Below are 21,468 nucleotides of genomic sequence, written 5' to 3'. Positions count from 1 at the left end.
AGAAACATTAGGTAATTTATTTAAGCTTTTATAGTACACATTTATCAAATTTTTAAAATTTAGAGTCACTTAAAGTTAATTATTTTGAGATAAGAGTTATTTTATTCGATGTTATTCATGAAAAAAAGCAGAAGCGATTGTTTTTAAATATTCTGCATAATAATCGAATATATTTATCTAATCGAATATATCTATAGAAAATGACCAAGTAGAATATTTCTATAAAATATTCTTCTAGGGAGGCATAACAACGATATCAGCTATTATCGCATAGAATATCAAATGAATTATTAAGATGGTATCCAGGGAATTGTTCAGCTTGCAGCGAGAGTATGCCCACCGTACTCCTTCAGGAAACCATCACTCCTACCTGGTAATTTCACGTGTGGAACCGTTTATCAAGTCAATTTGCCGTAACGGTCGTTAGGAGCACGGCAGATTTGATAAGGACTTAAATCGATGATACGGGAGTTCGTTGGCTCGTAGGGGGCGGCCAACAGGCTTCTTATTATGGTCTTTAGCGCGCGATAACCCTGAACTTTAAAGCTCGCCTGTCGGCTAACACGGAAACGTGAGCTCGGCTCTCAACTCGTTTCACCACGTGATCTCCACGCGCAGCAAGAGAGCCGGTTAAAAATAATCCGAAAAGTGCATCGGAGAAGTTCGCGATTCTCCGGGTGCATCGCACTCGAATTCACGCGAGATCGACTCGCGGGATCATCGTCTCTCTGGAATACTTCTCTTTTTCCTCCTCCTCCTCCGCTTTTATTTGTGATCGATGTTTCCTATTATTGTACTCTATTTCCTCGACATTATAGTCGGTTTGCTCATTCGCTTCTCTTTCGTTACTTCATCCTTCTCTTGTATAACCACTTCTCTTGCTTCTTCTCTACATCATTCTGTCGAGAACCGCATTTACTGTCTATTTTCGCCCGGTGACTACGTATAGGGTATTCGTTCTCATGAGATCAACGCGTCAGGAATATCATGCGGTATGCTGGTGAAAGTTTTATTTTTCTCCCTCTCCTCTTTTCTTTTGCTCTTTGCACTTAATTTACACCGACGCATATCTCCTCGTGCCTTCCGTTACGGACCTATAAAGGAAATTCACGAGAAAGTTGCTGCGTGGATTATAAGTACAAAGTAGTTTTAAAGTAGAGAAATTACACGGGCACATTTCTGACGTGTCTCCAGAAAATCATTCTTCTTTGAACAATTTCTAAAGAAATGCCGTTGATGATATGCTGACCTAGCAGAATATATAAAGTAGAAAATCCTCTGAAAAACTAATGTCTATCTCTTAGCATGAACATTCTGATATCATGATGAAGAGAAAAAATGACGTGAAATGTGTATTTATTGAGTTTTTTATATAGCACACACAAATAAGTGCTTTATCATTATATGCAAAATAGAAAAATATGTAAATGTGAATATCAAAAGTAACTTTAACTAACAATAAATATTATTTATATTTTATTATTAATTTTATATGTACTTTAATTATTTAAGAGTTTGGCTATATCTTTTACCATTTTAGCTTTCTCAGAAGTCTTATATATCTCTAACAATGAATATCTTATTCTTTTACGTATATAGATAGCCGGAGAATCTCAAATGAATATAGAACAGATAAGATATCTCGCGCCATAAAATATGAATATCGATATAATCGCTTATAAGAATATTACATTCCGTGGAAACCATTCGTTATTTCCATTTAAATAAATCGAATATTTTCGCAGAGCTAAGAAGTAATGAAAAGAAACATGTGCAAGAAGAGAAAGAGAGAATAATAATTATCTTAAAATAGATTAATATTTTATTTAATGTGTAGCCATGTGTTAATTCCTCGAAGAGCATTATACATGCGTGTCTTTTTGCATAGTTATTTAACTTGTCGATGATTAATCACAAACTACATAAATGTCATTCGAACTGTCGTTATGCATATCCTTTTGATATAGGGATAATAAGGATTGCCAGAGTGCTAATGGATTCATAGCTTACAATCCTCTATACGAACGCTTATCGACCTCGTGTTGCGCGCATCACATAGTTACGCATATTACGCATAATTGAGCTTAATTTTAATTGTATTGTTTATAAAAATTATAGATAATTAATTAGATAATTAATTTTATTGTTTATAAAAATTATAGCTGTGCAATCCGTAATTTTATTCCGGCGCGATGCATATTTAAATATTTTGCGCGAGATATAAATTTTATATGTTTCGATTTTCACAATTCGAGTTACATGACTTGCATTTCATTGTTTGCTAAATAATGATGATTCACAGTGAGAATTTTTATTTTGTTCATCTTTTTTTCAAACTTAAATGTTATTTGTTTTTATGCGTGAAGCCATTTAACAATATTGGATTTTAATTATTCCGCAGTATTATTCCGATACACGTGCCAAGCACTGTCCGTTTTTATTTAATTGCAGAATTGCGAATTATTGTGACTGCAAATAGTCCTATTTAACCAATAGGTTAACACAAATTACTTACTCATTGTGCAAATTACTTTAATATCTACAATTTAATGAACCGTTTGTCTTTGAAACAATGATGGTAATTAGTAGCACTAGTCACTTAACGAGCAACTTAATCGGGTCGTTAGCGCGTTTGTTTTCGAGAATTCAACGTAACTTTAACTCTCTGTTGCATGAGACTAATTTGATGTTATAGCGATTGTTAATAATATCGTCAGAAACTACAGCATTTTTGTATAGTCTGTATGCTGAATATAAAGTGAGTATAAAGAGACTTAACGCTTGCCATAAACGTTATTTTACATTTATACTGACAGCTATCGGCTGGATTTTACGCGTGTTGCATATCGGAGATAAAGTGATACTGCAGTTTAATGAAAATATTCGCAAAGATACTTACGTGAGTTATACGAAGTTACATGAACATTACTTCCATTGTGCGATTTTGATTGCCTTTCGTTATTGTCGACTGGAGAATTAATCGAGAAATAACATTACACGTCATATATTCTAAAGAAACATGGTTGTTTGAAACGGTGTAAAAACAGCTATGATTTTTAAGAGAGAGTTGCAAGCACAGTAAAAGATGATAAAAAGTACAGATGTTATTTCTATATTTTATGAAATTGTATACAAAAGAGAAAATTATCTATTTAATTATCTATTCATCTATTTATTAATAGTTATCTATTTATTAATAGTTATTTTATTCGTGTATTTTATTGTCTGTTTCAGGTGGTGTTAGTTTTCATTCTCAGTATAGCGTCGCTTATAATATACTTCATCGATGCCTCCAGGTGAGTAACAAGAATATCAGATGCATAGCTTTTAAGTTTCTCAAACACATTTACAAATACTTAATATTTTGTGCAATATTGGAAATGTTATGCTGAATAATAACATGTAATAGAGTTTGTTCTCGCGCAGTTTAATTCATTTTGCGGAACGATAATCGCTAGTTTAATCGCCGCTATTTTAATCGCTCTCTCAGTGTTGCTTTTTTTAAGACCGAGACCTTCGCGTAAGAGATGCTGACCTAACATCCGCAATCTCATGCTTTCATGTTACAGCGAAGAGGTGGAGCGTTGCCAGAAGTGGAGCAACAACATTACTCAGCAGATAGACTTAGCTTTCAATATATTTTTTATGGTCTACTTTTTTATACGCGTAAGTAAGATCATCCATTTCATCGTTTCCGTTCAATTTCTCTACTAATATGAAAACTCAATTTTAAATAGAATGCTAACAATTTAAAAATTCTATATAACTGTTACCTTAACATTGCTTATATTTTGTTCTTTATCTTTACATAATTTTTTTTAATATTGTAAAGATAAAAGTTTAAAAAAAAAGTTTTCATTAAAATTTAGAACAGTAAAAAAATAATTCAAGTTTATAAAAATAAGAGCGCTTTGTAAAACAAACTTTTCTATTTATATTCTGTGAAAGTTTTTTAAAATGGTTCTTTGGTGAAAGATAATATTTGTATAACTAATTGATCTGTCATAAGTAAACCACATATATAAATATGTTTCTACGATTCGTGTAGTTTATCGCCGCCAGTGACAAGCTGTGGTTCATGCTGGAGATGTATTCGTTCGTGGACTACTTTACGATACCACCGTCTTTTGTGTCGATATATCTCGATCGGACGTGGATCGGACTGAGGTTCCTCCGAGCCCTACGACTGATGACGGTCCCTGACATCCTCCAGTACCTCAACATTCTAAAGACATCGAGTTCTATTCGTCTCGCCCAACTCGTATCCATCTTCATCTCCGTCTGGTTGACCGCTGCTGGCATCATTCATTTGGTGAGACAATCCTCTTTTTGTGCATTATCTAAATAACAGCTGTAAATATATTGCTCTAATTATCTTGAATCTTGATTCATTAATCACAGAATGGGAATTAATAATGAATAATAATAAATTTAAAATGTTTTCTTAGAAACTTGTAAAACAACAATTAGAGATACATAATTTTACGTCTTCTATCGTAACGTCTTTACGTTTTCTTCTTTATGATAATTTATATAATCTATCTCCCGTAAAAGGAATTTAATCTTATACTATTATTTGTTTTCGATAATATGCTTTTTTCTCGCATTTCCCAGGATATATATGCGCAAAAATATAAGAACCACATTCCTCGGATATGTTCCGCATTTATACTATTGTGTAGTAATAAAAGCTTATGGTTATTATTATCCGCCAATTTAAACCGCAATTTTATTTTACTGGCGGGAGATGAACTTGAACGTAATAACGTCGTGTCCGCAGCTTGAAAACTCAGGGGACCCTTTCGAGTTCATCAACCCGCAACAGCTTTCGTACTGGACCTGTGTGTACTTTCTGATCGTGACGATGTCCACAGTAGGATATGGCGACGTTTTCTGCCAGACGGTCCTTGGCCGCACATTCCTAGTATTCTTTCTACTCGTCGGTTTGGTAAGTTATCCTTACATATTCTTCATGTATAGTCGAGCCACTTTAACATTTATCGGTTAAAAGAGTCTTCTATAAATCCGCGCACAATATATCGAAAATCTCGTATATCTCGAAAACCGCGTTATTATCAAAATAGAAAAAGAACGCGTTCTATTTTATACATCGTCAACAAATAATTCTTCCATTCTGATCCGATTTCTCTGTGGATAAATGCAGATAGCATCTTTTACGAGAAAAATGAGAATATGCAAACATCTGTAATAAAATTTTTTGCTAAATGTTCCGCTTAGTGGTAATAAAAATTATGATACAAAATGCGGAATATTAAATTAAGTAAATGAATCAATATTCTCATAGAAATGTTGCTAACTGTATCCTTCTACTGTGTTTTCTTCATTCTTTACTCGAGCGTATGAGCTTTGCGAAACGCACAAAAAGATCCTACTTTTCTCATCGATTAATTTTTTCAAGTACATAACGTATGGAAAAGAACTCTATAAAATTCTATGAAACTTCAAGATTTTTTTATTGTATCGACGCAGGATATTAAGTCTTTTTTTCCTTTATTTTATTAACTTCTCATTTATCAGAGAAATTGAATTTTTTTTACCTCTCATTTTTATCTTTCCACCAAATCGGCGTCGTGATATTTCATGTATTTGTCCTTCGTATTTCGAGAAATCCCAAAGTATGATCGCGGATTTCGCTGTTGTTTGGCGTTTCGCATAGCTCGTTTCGCCAAATCGGAGCCGCCAACCCGTCGGTTTTGCCAAGGCTCGTACATTAGAACGAAACTATCGGCGAGACAAGCGACAGCCTCAGATATACGTGTCCCTCGAGCCGCGAGACGGTGAATATTTCGAGTGTAAAGTGTTCTCCGGCCGTTGATCTTCCTGTGTCCCGAAAGACACCAAGAAATGACCGACGATGGCATAGGTAGCATTTATTCGCGAAATTTTTCTCTTTATGGCACTCTAGATGATATCTCGTGATGTTTTTTTAAGAGCTCAACTTTGAAAAATGTTTTTTATGCTCTATGAATTCTTCAAATAAATTCATTAATTCAAGTTAGAGCTTTAATTTTGATTAATAATAATAATAATATAGTTTTTATAACTTATAAAATTAAAAAAAATTTTTTTCACTGAGCAAATCGATAGCATTTATATATAAGCTTTATTTTAATAATAATGTAAGTTTGTTCATTTTTTTAAAATGGTAACTGAAAAGCAAGTATGTTTTCTGAATAGACATGTTTATTTATTTTGCCGTGAATTTACTCTACTTCTTAAACTTTCTCGAGACAAGATAATGGTGGTTGTTCCACGATTGAAATACCGCTTTCGTTTAATGCCATGCTAAAGTGGCTTTTTGGGGCAGAAATCAACGACGGAGGATGGTGTTGCTCGTTATATTGAATCGATCGATTCGTTTGAACGTCGATGCGCGCATTATTATGAGCATGCTTGTATCCTATTATGCGTACGTTCGTACGCGGCCTATCGATCGTTTACATGAACTTTATGTACACGCTCGACTTGTTCGGGATAACAGCCTGCTCGAAGTTTTCTCAGAGATGCGTCGCATTTTTCTCTCGTTTAAACGCGAGTATCGCCGTTCAAACGTCGGAAACGCGTTCAAGCTAACGTTTGTCCGCAGCTCATCATAGAATATTCATAAATAACATTGATTATCGAGCTGGAGGGAGCATAGCCCGAAAATATACATTTGACATATGTGAATTTATAATATAAAATTGATTTATTCGCGCATAAGGGCTTAAATTGTACCGCGAATATAAAGTAAACGCTTCTTTTTTTATAAGAAATATAATATTTTATTATTTACATATTATTTATATTAAAAATTATTAATTATTATTATATTAAAAATAAAGTAAAGTATATTTATATTTTATTTTGTATCCTTAAATTTTTAAAATTTAAAATGTAACATACACGACTGGATACTTTAATTTATATAAATCGATCATTTAGTTTCATTGGTGTAAAAAATTGCAAATTAAGCCTTTATTATTATTATTTTGTGACGATAAACATAAAAGAACTCCCTTTAGTTATCAAGCAGTTTTATTCGTATTCTCATATATATTATTTTAAAATATTACCTCATTTTTCTGTAATTTGTATAATATGTCGAAAAATAATCGGATAATATTTCTACTACCATACGAAACATTTCGCGATTACTTGGCCCATTCGCTCGATTTTTAGTTATGATAACAAAAGAGACGAGAAGGCAAAAATACTAACTGCCTTAAATGTCTTATGATATCACATATCGGAACCGTCGTGATGTTTCAGATCGTTGTAATGAAAGAAAAGTTGCCTTGCAATTTGATCACACACAATAATTTTATTAGTTACATAAAAAAAATCTTGAAATAGATAATTCTTAGTATGTGTAAATAATTCATTAATATGATATTTTAAAAGAAAATTAAATTAAATTTATTTTAAAATTTTGTTCTGTTATTAAAAGAAACTTTATTGCAGAATAAATTATAGTGAAATTATGTAAAGTGTGACATGTTCGTGTATGTATGTGTGTGAGTAAGGGAGTGAGTGTGTGTATGTGTGTAATGTGAAAAAACAATTCGGTAATTATCAGTTATATTTATACATATTAATTATAATTATAAAACAATAATTTAACAATTAATGCTTTTTTTCTGGCAACTTGTACATAAGTATAAAAAAGCTTAACCAATCTTTTTATCAAATTTAAGCAAATATTAAATATAATTTTGTTTGATTCAATAATTTGATTTCCAATAACTTGAAATTTACTCAAAGGAAATCTTTCTGAAGTACTTTATATGATCAAAGAAATATTGAAAGAATCATTAGATCAAAATCTTGACATAAAACTCACGACGGATTTCGATAATGACTTTATGGAACTTCCGTACCTGTACATCTCACTTTATAAAGAGAAAAAGATTGTAATTTTGTGAAAGAAGCTTCGTCATAATATACAGAGACAGTTTCAAATACATATTTTTGAAATAATAGAAAAAATATAAAATTATTTAAACTAATTTTTTATTCTTTATCGTGTTTCGTGAAAATAGTCTAAAACTTGAACATGAACCATTCAATTTGACGTGAAAAAAAAAATTAAAATCAGTTCGTCTTAGAATGTTTATTTCTACATGTTATAATATTAATCCAGATTTATCCGAGACTTTATGAGATTTATGAGACATTTGAAATTTTATTAGAAAATTTATAACAGGTTAATTTCAATCGGACGATTAGTAAATAGATGTAGTTTTCAAAAAACGCAGCTCATTATGAAGCATTTAGTGTAGCAATATTTTACTTCACATCGAATTGTGTTTGTTCTCGAGTTAATTTGTTATAATTGCGAGCGCTCAAACCTTCTGATTTCGCGAGATGATGAAAGAAATAATTGCGGTCATTATGTATTTGTACGACACATTGTAGCTATTGAAGGCATATTTTACTCTTTTTCTGTCTCTATTTCTCTCTCTTTCCATCTTTCTCTCTTTCTCTCTCTCTCTCTCTATTTCTATCTACTTATTTTACGGCTTCAATTGGTTCTACGAGTTTTGCTACAGCCACTGTCTATCTTTTTTCTTCGATCTAAGAATCACTTGTAGCTAATAATGCGGCGAATCGATTAACTTAATTATAATCGATTCAGCTTGTCATATGAATGCTGCGATATATATATGCTGCGAACCTATTTTTCACGATGCTAACGAATATATATTGACAGGATTTTTACTAAAAAAAGAGCCTCGAAACTTTAAGCGATGGAACTTTGTAAATCTCGTTCCATGCTACTGGATTTCAAGGGAGTGTATATGAACGATTTACATATATTATAAAAGAGAGTTATTTAGAAAGTCGCATAAATATTTTTATTCTTATTCATGAACATTTACATACATAATTGATTTAAAAGTTAGGTAATTCTGTAACTTCGTTATTTGATAATAAAAACTTAAGGAAATTCAATTAATTATGAATGTTATTCTCTATGAGAAGCAAAAAATGAAACTTCACACACATTCTTTGCATTTTTTAGATTCGAAATTACATAACTTTTTTTTACTATACTCTATACAATTTTTGATAGACGAGTGTACATAAAATTTGCAAAAATGGAAGATAAAAAAATTTATACCATGTTGACTTGGTGACTCAGCAATCCACAATCAGAGATTCGAGGTTCTTAATATTATATAAATTTTTCTATATCAACTTTACTATATTTCTCCCTCAGAGGGCGTAAGGCTTCGGTAAAATATTGGTGTCTTGCTTGATTCTTGACTGTTCATTCTGTCTGTATGTATATTTTCTGCGACGCTGATACGCTGCTCACATATGTTACGACGTAAGATATTGTTCCGGCCGCTTGAACTTTATTTTTCGAATTGTGTCGGCCGTAGCGACGCGTACAATACTTCGATCATCGACGGTACTAACATATGTACTAACGAGATGATTACGAAAGAAACTTACAAACCGAAGCAACATTCGTCTGCTTCGCATCACTACATTCACTTCTCCTTTGCTCTCCTGCAATCGATAAAGAGCAAAAGCTATAAGTGATATAGTTTTATCGTATTACGTAACAAGAGATACCACTTTACCTTTCTACCGATCTTAAATAATACGTTGTAAACTTTGTTAGAAAACAATCCTCGGAAAATGGGGGACCCGCGCAATTAACTTTAAGACTTTTCTACAAATTGGCAGTTCCCGATTATTGGAAATGGAAAAATTAAAGTGAATTGTTTTTACAAAACAAGGGCAAAATAAATAGAAAGTTAAATTGTAAAGTTTAATTTAAGTTTAATATGTTGATTTTTGTAATTTTTAAACTTATCTATTATTCTTTAACATAATTAATTTTTTACGTAAATATTATTTTTGTATTAATTATGTAACTTTTAAACAAAATTGGACGTCTCATTAATACTTCTTGAACATTATAAATTAATTTTTTAATTGACGCCCATATTTTATAAAATTTTTCAATAGATTGCTAACGTATACTTACATCTGCAAATGTTTGTGAGATTCTACATCCAATTTACAAATTATTCTATATTTCCATATTTCCATTTTCCTATCTATTAAATTTATCCTAAAACGTTGGAATAAATATAATCTATCCTGTCTTGTGAAAATATAATGATGCTTTCGTGTGTTGCACCAAGAGATTTGTAACCGAATCGTTAGAAAATCTTTCGACTAGTCACATTCAGTTGGGTGGGAACGAAAAATTATGTTCTCGTATCATTTAAAAGAGGATGTTCTTTTGGAACATTTTCAAAGCACTTTGGCATTCATTTGAAAATATGATATCACGTGTCTCTGTATAATGCGTAGCAAGCGAAGAACCACTTTTAACCGAATTCAGTATACGTATTTCGCAGACACGATAATAAACCTGAAATTAGACGACGTCGTGCACGCGTGCGTGCGATCATAAATTAGGTGAATTCAGACGAGCTTAAAAGCTCGCTAGACTCTTGACTCACCGAGCTCAGTATCCAAAAGTGAGACAGAGATGAAGTTGCACATTGTGCTCTGATTGCATAAAGGAGGAAAAGGAAAGGATACTGCATTATTTCAGAATTACACACAAAGAAAAGGAAATTATATTTTCTAACGTTATAACATTACATTTCCGCGCTTCATATATTTGTCAGCTTTTCAAAATGAATCAATATATTTTATAAATTTTTAGATGGTATTTTAGAATGCATATTGATGCTCTTATTGTCGTCAAGAAACACTTTTTGAATCAATTATATTATGTTTATTTGTACTAAATTAATTTTAATTTTATTGGATTCCTTGTTATATGCAAATTTTGCGTGTAATGCATTTCAATTATATAACAGATAATAATCTTGCGATTGGTATATGAATATATAATAATATATTAATTCATATTCAATATATAGTTCAATAATTTTATATGATTATACAAAGATATATTGCAATAATGTATTCAAATATAGTACAGATTCTTGTTCATAAAATTTAGAAATTTTTGCTTATAAATATTTTGCAAATTAATTTATTATATATTTATATTATTTGTGTTGTAATGGTATTCATTCACCAATATCCGTGAAAAGTCATTCGGTTACAAACTCTAGGTTTGCAAATAATTTGTTTTATTTACGAACTCTGGAATTATAAATTAAATTTTTATTCACAAATACTGTAATCTCTCTTTTTCTTCCAGAATAATCATAAATTAAAATTCTGCATATAAATATATATTTACAATATTATCTATTATAGTTTCCTGAAATTGTAAGTTAATATTCTAATTACTAAACTTCAGAATACGTTATTCTTATTAAATACTATTAAAATTCTCAGTTCTAGGTATGCAAATTCTCACTTTGCCACTTATTTATCATTTGGTGAAGTGATCGCGGTAATACAATTCGCTGCTTCGCCATGCTATAATACTTTACAGGACATCTACTGTACTTGGCTGTTTCTTAAAAACGTATATTATGTCGAGCACAAAGTATCGACATTTTTTTTCAATACTCTGTCTTTTACAATAATTTCATTGATCTCGCAGTGTCTTTAGTTGCCTATATAACTATCTATCGCGATGAAAATGCCTAGTCGCGAATCACTTTCAGCGCCTATATTAATTTTAATTGCAAATAACGTGGCATGACACGATTTGCCGATCGCTCATGATAGATCATATCTTTCTAGTATCCGATATAGACAATTTACATAATTGCATAATTGCACTTTATTCTCTCACTTTACATATGCACTAAGAAAAATCGATTTGTAAAATTTCCTTTCCGCTACCGTTTACCGAACAAATTGCTTGCATCTTTTTCACTTCTATTTTTTAATCGTTAATAATAAATTATATTCACTATTATATTATTCGATGTATCTCGTATAACTTTTATGCTACTTATAAACAGCAGAATTATATAAAATTGAATTAAATTTGTCATTATCTTATATTTTTTTAACGAAATCATTTCAAAATAAATTAAATTTTATTAAGCATTTACATACAATAAACGCAAATTTTTAATCAAGATATAATAAGAAAATTATCAAGTATTAAGTTACAATAAAACATTAATTAGAACACATTATTAGAACATATTCACGAAGGTAAATCGTTAAGTCGTTTTTACAAAAAGTCGAAATTTCTTTATTTACTGCCAATTAAAAATTTATTAATTTTAATGTTTAATAATATACCTCTGCTGTTTCCTTCTTTTATATTTTTCTTGTCTACTGTATTGCTTCTATATATTTATGCTCACATGCTTAAATATTATTATACTATATACATAAACTTAAACATACACTTCAGATGATTCTATACGGTTCCAACAAAATCTTCTTGGTGTAAGTATATATCAATGTATAATATAATGAATCTTAGACACATGAATGACATTTTGTGATAGAAAATGTTTTGCTGTAATTATTGGATGTGGCTTAAAATCGGCTTTGATCTGTTTTACGCGACTTTTATTTGGTAAAATGCAGTAAAAAATAACATCACTATGATGTATATATATAATTTAATATCTATTTTATATTTATATTAAACATTAATAATTTTAGTATTTTTAAATCATGATATTTATTTTGACTATATCAAATTATATGGAGAATTAAATATAGTTGTAGCAGGGGAGTTATATATATTTTCTAGTCCACAAATTCTTGTATATTTATATTATTTATATTATTATTTATAATATATATATATATATAATATATATATTTTTTTTAATGCATTATATGCATGCTTTGTGTATAATTAGATATTTTTATTTTTTTGTTCTACGTCATCGCAAAAAGAGCAGAGTCGGTTTGTTGCCATTAAATTTTTAATAGATTTTATATTGACATAATCAGCAAAATTACTTTTTTTATATTGTATATTTTATTCTTTGTGCATCCATTTAGGATATTTCATTTAGAATTTTAGAATTTTCGATCGGATATCTAGAATTAGAATATTTAGAAGCATCACGATTTTCACGTCACAAGCACATAAACACGAAACATAAACTTTAGATTATCGCAGCGCACAGTCGCATTTTTTCCCTGTTTCTCTCTTTTCTTTTTTCGTCACTATTTTCCGATGCGAGAGACACGCACTCGAATCACGTCAATACAATGCGAAAGCATTGTTACTAAACGCAACCATACATAGATGACCCAATTCGTTAGTTTTTTTTTAACGATCCGTAGTCGCATAGTGTTTTCCAGTTATGATTTCTATTTGCAGGCAATTTTTGCTAGTAGCATACCCGAGATAATAGACCTCGTAGGCAGTAGGTCCAAGTACAGCGGCGAATACAAGCGGGAACATGGAAAGAGGTATTACTATTAAATTACACCCTACAATCCTCTGTATCTCTTGTCTATTAATTTTACTTTCTTTCCAGTATATATATGTATATGTATATACTTACTCATAAGAATTAACGAATGTACAAACATGTACACGCATATTGTACACGCAAAACATGTACACACATACGATTTGCACTCATGCACTCGCACACGATGTCGCGATATATATAATGTCCATCATCGTTCAATCATCGTTCTACATTAAAGTGGAACACCAAGAACTCAAGGGCCGGTGATGAATGCATGAAAATTTACAGCAGTCGGAAGTACATAGGGTCGACTCGTGTAACGACCGCGTGGTGTGGTACATATAATCGTCATTGACGTTTCCTTTTGTTTCCCAATGAATCAAACGGTCCTCCGCGGTGAAAGGTCCAATAAAGCGAGAAGGAAAGAGTTTCACGATCGACATGGGGCGAGCAATGTACGAAAAAATAATAGAAATGTTCGGAAATCGGAATATCCAGCTATTGCGTTTTCATTCATATAACGAACACTCGATCAATCTGACCGCATTGGTTTTGCGGCATGTTGGTTTTTGCGTGATAGGAAGGATAATTAAAACATGCATTTAAAATAACAAATAACAAATGAGTTCTTATTTTTATTTTAATTATTTTTTATTTAAAGATTTGACATAACGTAACGATTTGACATAAAATAACGAATAGTATATAACGTGTATTTTTTAATAATGCAATTTTCAACAAAAAAAACAGTAAATATTAACAATTACTAGCTATCTCTTTATATAAAGATAAATTAAATTTAAATAATAAAGATAATAAATTGTTTATTGCATTATCTCTTACGAAAGAAAGAAAAATATCTTTTCATTTAAAAAATTACATTAAATACTCTCTCTTTAATCAAATTAAGTATCTTGGACTTATTAAACTGAGAAAATAGATAAAAGATACAATGATTCTATTTCTTCTTCAATTGATTTAGTTTCTTTGGTATAGAAGATCGTCACAAAGAAAAATATCTTTTCAATTAAAAAATTACATTAAATACTCTCTCTTTAATCAAATTAAGTATCTTGGACTTATTACAAAATAAGCTTACAAAATAAGCACATTGATCTTATTATAATAGTTTTATTAAATGAAAAGATCATTTGCGGTCAAGTAAATATTCAGTCTTTTGGAACGACCAGAAGTGGATTTTTTATCATCTAACTAACTTGTATTAAAGTCGATAAAGAACAGGTGTGAAATTAATATTTTCGCGCATAATCATTAACAAATGCTAATCATTATTTTATGTCTCGTTTGTGTTCATTATATATTCTTTTAAAATTAATTCGTGCAGGAAAATTTTTCAATGAATTAATTTTTGCTCTGAATTAGTATATTAGTTTTTGACAGTTTAATTTTATATTATTGACAGTTAAATTTTTTAATATTTTTACAAGAATATAAATAAAAACATGTTTACATTATTTCTTTATTTTCTTTGCATACAAATTCTTGAAAAAAATTTACGAATCTTTTTATACGTAAAAATTGTTGTGTATGTATTCTAATAAATACAATGACCTTTCACCGTGCGATGCCAAACCTATAAAAATGTGTCTGGTGAAGATTACGTGTAAATCCAAAATGACGAGAGAAGCAGCTGTATTTAGTAAGTTTGTCTTATGCATGTGTACTTTGTATCTATTATTATCGATCAAAATGGTTTTTTCCTATCGTTTACTAATTATATTGCTCTATTTCTACAGCACGAAACAACAAGCATCTGCATCAACACATAAAATAAATGATATTATAGATAATAAGATGATACAAGCAGAGGTAACTTGATGGTATTTATCATATATATTCTTCGAATTTGAAAATTCTAAAAGCTTTATAAAATTTTTAGATATATTAAAAAAATAATTAAAACTGATTTAAAAATTTTATAGTAATGACTATTTTAATTAAACACTTATTTACCACTTAACTCCATCAAGTTTGCTCGTCATTAAATATAATTTATTAAAAGCACATTTTTTCAACAAATCATATAATTTGCCACTTTAGTCTGCTACCTTTAGTGTATAAACATATACTTTACAACACTATTACTTATATTATACTGCACTATATTAGGATGAAATATCAGTGGAACTTGACGTATATTTTATCTTTAAGATTTTTTCATTATCAAACATTTAATATTAACATATATCTGTAAAAATTAAATCCAAAAAATGGTTGCAATAGATTTAGTATTTATAAGTATATATAAGTCATTTAAAATATATAATTTTATTTAATTAAATATAAATTATTTTGCATGATTTGATTACACACTTTACGCTACTGATACATTATATACGTTCACTCATACACACACGCATACTTGATCATGTTATTGCAGAACACAAGCAATCGCGAAGCGCACTATAGGAATTTTCCTAATTTTGATTTATCTTCTCGATTCTTCTAAGAAAAATTAAGGAATTATAATTCTCTAATTTATAGAACATCTGTTGTTTGACCTCACATTTCAATAGATAATGCCATGTTTAAAATGACGTATTTAAAATTGCCGGCATCATACGTTATAATAGTGCCTGCATGCTATAATTGATTTTAATTTACGATATTACGTGCAAGAAGATGATGTTTTTCTGTCTCTAATAATAAAAGATACACAGAATAATCAAAATTAATTAACATCGTTTAACAGTGACAAATTATGAATCATCACGTTGCGACGCAAATAGCAGTTTATTACAACGAGGAAACTAACGGCACTGTGTTTATGGAATAATTGACTTATTACGCAAGATTATATGGATGAGTTACTGCTCTTGATCTTATTAAACATTGACTCCCTTATGACTCCCTTATGATACGCAACGCTAATCTAATGATACGCACAATTTACATCGCGCTAACACGTAGTTTTATCATTCGATATAATTTGACATTTTACCGATGCTAACGCTACGATTATATGTTCGACGCTATATTAATTTATCGGTTTTATGCGAAGGAAACCAACGCTCTTTATAAGCGATTCTATTTTTCGTCTTATTTGCTTGAATGAGATCATCATGAGTTTTGAATGCAGCATTAGTTAAAAATAAATATGTCGCAATAAATAAGGATGCGTCGTACTTCAATAAACGTTTTGCGGATTAAATTGTATTTTTCTCGATAAGAATTAATAATTTTCAACAAATTGGAGTACACATGAGATTTGAAAGTTAAGATAACTTTATTGCGCATTACTATATATTTTATTAAAATTTTATTATACAGAATTATACATTGTTAAAACAAATTTTTATCGTATTCACATTCGACAATTCATCGCGATAAATATAAATAACCTGCGTTCTCATTCATTGAAAAAATGAAGAAAAAGGATATTTAACATAAATTATCGTAAAATATGAAAAATCTTATACTATATTTTAATCATATATATTTTTAAAGTATGATTTTTTAAGACTATTTTGAGGGTTGATAAAAAAATGTAGATTGTTTAATATTGAAAAAATTTCCTAATATTTCGAAAATTGATAATTAATAAAAATTATCTAGAAATCTGTTTTTAATATGTATATATATATATATTGAACTTATAGTATGGGATTAAAATAATAAAATAAAGATAAAAAGCGATTTATTTTAAAAAATTTAAATCGTATTTGGTTAATATGAAATTTCATAAAACATGTTTTGAATAATTCAAAAATGAAAATGGGAATACATAACATACTTGATCGAAAGTTTTTATAATAGCTTTTAGAATTTAAAATCCTCTCTTTTTCTCTCTTTTGCTTTAAAAATTATTAATTTTTCTAATTTCAAATTTAGGACTAAAATATGCAGATGTGTAATATGCAGATATTTTAAAACTTTAAATATTATGATACAATTTTATGTAAAATAATTCTACTATACCAAAAAAAATATTGCTTTTTTTTTTAAAAGGATTCGATGATAAGTTCAAACAAAATACATTTAATACATATGTTAGAAATAATGTTACCGTGGTGTTGAGATAATCTCGTCTTCTATCAAAAAATATGTATAGGATTTACGATTTTATTCTGTATTTTTAAAAAAATTCGCTGTTCATTGCTGTTGAAACAATTCACATATTAATTCAACTACGCAAATCAATTTCAACAAAACATCGCATTATTATTTTAATTGTGCATCAATTCGGCTAAATCCATATTTGTCACTTTCATTTTTACAATTTATGGCGTTCTATCGCTCGTAATGAGCGATCAAGACGTAGCGAAAGCACAAAACGAAAGAAAGAAAAAGAAACAAAAATAAAAGAGATTCAGGTTAGGGGTCTGTTCTGACGGCAACGGATGATTGTGGGTGTGTAGGCGGTGTTCGCCAGCTGGATCCCAGAGATCACGGAGCTCGCCGCGAATCGCAGCAAGTACGGTGGCCAGTACAGCCGCGAGCGTGGACGCAGGTACCCCAGAAATCCACCTACGTGGAAGCCAACCATAAAACAACCCCTTGAAATTAGCCCCCTCCCATCGTGTTGTCCCAGTAGTCACATAGATACGAGAAGTAGGCGAAATCGCCCTGGATAGCGAGTGGTCTCATCTTCGTGCGATGTCCATCATGATTTCCTCGACATCATCTCGTAGGCTCGTTGATCATACAATCGACCTTTCAATGACAGATAACGGCAGAAGCTTGCAATCAGTACAGTGCTTTAATTAAGAGAGATGATGAGTGCGATCGCAGAAAATAAATCTTCATTGGGAACGTTGCGGCTGATTAACGTGTTTTTGCGCGTTTTATATTTTGGTTTGGCCGAATTAGCAGAAAAGTTTGTCGCAGCGGTAAAAGATGAGCGAAAAAAGTTAGATAAACAGAAGATCTGAGTAACAAAGTATTTTAATGACTGCGCCTTCGCAACCTAGTTCTGCAACTCAACTTTTCGGTCGCGAGTTTCGAACTTGAAGCGACGAGTACGAATTGTCATAACATTGTATTCCTCGTATGCATGAACATTTATCGCGCGATGGAAAGCGAGGTAAGAACATGACGTTGCGCGTGTGATTCTCATCTTTCCGATAAAAATTCATCGTTTTTCATGTGATTTCGAGCCAACGGGACCACTTTCGCTATCCGCGATGAACTTATTCTTCGATTAGTAAATATAAATATGTTCCTTCTCCTTCCCTCAGCTTATACTGCCGTCATGAAAATCCGTGACTGTTAAAGAACCTGCTATTTCGGATTTCTTGTGAGCCACACTGTCCCCTCTCTTTAATCACCTTGTCTTTCTTTAATATATCCTCTATGCTGATTTTCACCGCTTTTTTCTTATCCACTTTTTACTTCAATTAGCAAATATTTTGGTAACACATGCTGGTATGCTTGGACTTTTGTGGAAAGAGAAACACATGAATTTTATTTTATTTTATATATATATATATATATATATACGTTTATACACGTTGGTAGATGAGACAAATATATACTAATTGTTGCATCTCTCTCTTTCCTTCTCTCTCTTTTTATATATATATACATATCTATATACATGTATACATTGTCACATATTTATATATGTATATGTATATATGATTGCACGATCACACGAAAAATAGTTCGTTCTCTCATTCCCCTCTTATTAATTAACGATTATTTCATTTCTGGATATCTCGGGATACCCATACGAAATTCTCTTTGGACATACTAAATTATATTTACTTTTACATCATGTATTATTTTTTTCTATTGGCGTTCTACGTTTATAATGATATGTACATATATTTCATATCGGATGCACCGGTTTGCTTTTTGTTATAACGAGATTAAAGGTAGATTGGTTACCTAGGTGCGGAAAGTTGACTTACATTGCGTGCATAATGTATCTCGGTAATCTAGTTACCGTGTAGATTAGCTAACGGTCGCTCACTGGCATACTAGTGCGCGCCATTTTATTTATTTTCCCATTACACGTATATTGCATTAGACGATTAATATTGATGATGAATGTCACATAACAATATCATCTTTCCTGCACGCGCGAATGATATTAAATTTATTAATGTATGAGTTGTATCTGACTTCAAAATGTTCAAGTTACAAGTCGATGCAGAAAATTCTATTTTTTTTGGTCGCTTTAGGCAGGCAATTTTAGTTTTTTACTCTTCCCACCTATTTTAAATATACTTCCCTCTATAAAAAAATTATTTTATTAAATGACTATAATTTATTTAAATAATTATACGTGATTAATTGTATTTAAATAATTATCGTAATGATATTTGCTCGATGAATAAATATTTGTTTATCGCATTTAGGGTGAATGCTCTTATACTGCGCGTTTCACGTTGAATATGATATATAGATATTCCAATTATCTATCATAGATGTCAAATAATTAAATATGCGCGGAAACAGCCGTGAAGCAGCGAGTTGCGGATAATGCTGATACTTCTCGACGAATTGATCGGCACGCTCCTATTTTTAAGACTATATTTAATATCTTCAAAATAGGAATTGTCAGAGCGTGACATTAGATAGAGATGAAAGGATACTACTTTTCTCATGAGTGAAGGAAATTCAATCATGCTCGGCGAAATTGATATCCTAGAAGAAAGTACCAGCAAACCATGGATACTTTTATTTTTTCTCTTTCTCTTTCTATCACTTTCTCTCTCGTTCCTTCTCTCTCTTTATCTATCTACCTATCTATCTATTTATCTATCTATTCCGCTCTCTCTCTCTTTTTCCACACTTTCTTGGTGGCATGCGATAGTGTTCTGGTTAGTCTGTAGATTGTCAAAAGGCGATCAATCCCCTCCCCCCCAGTGCGGAATGACCTTTAGAGAGAGAGAGAACAACCTTCCCTCGAGCGAGGAGGGCGATCATCTCCGGTTCAATCGCGATTTTTCTCTTGGCTTGACACGATTTTTGGCATTTGAAATAGCGCAGCAGTAGCGGGTGCAGACGTAGGCACATACGGCCGCTCTTTAGCGGTTTTATCAGTAGAAATTGCACGTCTGACTGCGACACACGACGCTGTATTCACATACGACGTTGAGTAACGTAACCCGGCGAAGGCGGTATTTCTAACGAAAATCAATCAAGGGGAATATTCGGTTGTATCTTCTTGAGAATCGTACATATATAAGTAGATTGTCATATGAAATCTGCAATTCGAAAGTCTTGAAAATTGAACAAATAAACGGAATGCAAAATTCGATTTTTATTTTAACAATATTATATCTTTTTTAATAGTATAGAAATAAGTGAAAAATAAAATTTGAGGATAAATTTCTATTTTTGAAGGTTAGATACAATTTTGTAGCTTTTCCAGTGTCTTTTAATTCAAGCTATTTAACTTGTAGAATAATAAACAGTAGTGTATAATAATAGATTTGATATCGATGCACGTCACCTTGTCCGACATAACGAATTTCGTTATTGGTAGTATATAAAAATATCGAGAGAGCGTAGCAGAGAATGAAGCGTCTATGACCTTTTGACCGAGACGCGCGAATGAAAAATTGATCGAATCTACGCCCGTCTTGCCGCCATTCGCCGTGAAGCGCCGACTCACGATCCCACTGTTGGGACACACAGGTAGTTTAGCTTGGGTCACATCGAGCATACCTCACATCATTCCATATGACATGCGGGTAACGTATTCGCGACACGTGCAGGCGCATATAGAGGAAACGTATGGGGCGATTGTCCTGCATATCATATATGCGTGTGTAACACGCATATAACGCACGCGTGGATTCGTGGCGATCGACGATAGGGATATATATACCCGCTCGGAACATTACAATCTCGCAATCACCCCGTTAACACGCTACGTGCATCACCACATATGGCCACAAATCGAGAAATGGGAGTAGCACATTTACACGTATAGATCGATGTATCGAGAAACATTACCGCAAAACGTGAAATCTATTTTGGCGAAAATATAAGCCGCTCCAATCAAATTGGTAATGGATTATAATGCAATTACGCGCTCACAGACTTCGTTGCCGCAGACGCACCGCTTTTCGCGATTAGATTTTCTTCGTTCGGCAGATGCGCGCGTTTTTATTTTTATTATTATTATTATTATTATTTCTGC

At 31.3% G+C, this 21,468-nt stretch overlaps 1 protein-coding gene across 50 annotated transcripts in view; it reads left to right on the top strand.

Annotated features, from left to right (window-relative positions):
• The window catches only part of Slo (calcium-activated potassium channel slo), a 103,026-nt gene that overhangs the window by 36,371 nt on the left and 45,187 nt on the right, over positions 1 to 21,468 (top strand). For 24 of the 50 annotated variants that reach the window (XM_083091457.1, XM_083091456.1, XM_083091452.1 and 21 more), the window contains 4 exons: positions 3,235 to 3,296; positions 3,570 to 3,666; positions 4,049 to 4,312; positions 4,781 to 4,948. In XM_083091457.1, the coding sequence (XP_082947583.1) occupies positions 3,235 to 3,296; positions 3,570 to 3,666; positions 4,049 to 4,312; positions 4,781 to 4,948 (591 nt within the window). Of the gene's footprint in view, positions 1 to 3,234; positions 3,297 to 3,569; positions 3,667 to 4,048; positions 4,313 to 4,780; positions 4,949 to 13,255; positions 13,348 to 17,731; positions 17,824 to 21,468 lie in introns of all 50 variants that reach the window. The other 26 variants (XM_083091499.1, XM_083091460.1, XM_083091470.1 and 23 more) reach the window with 2 other exon arrangements.

Source organism: Camponotus vicinus, unplaced genomic scaffold, assembly GCF_025532165.1.
Source record: "Camponotus vicinus isolate PSW18456_S1 unplaced genomic scaffold, iyCamVici1.0 SCAF_2, whole genome shotgun sequence".
Taxonomy (NCBI): domain Eukaryota; kingdom Metazoa; phylum Arthropoda; class Insecta; order Hymenoptera; family Formicidae; genus Camponotus; species Camponotus vicinus.
This window is presented reverse-complemented; position numbering and strand designations above follow the sequence as displayed.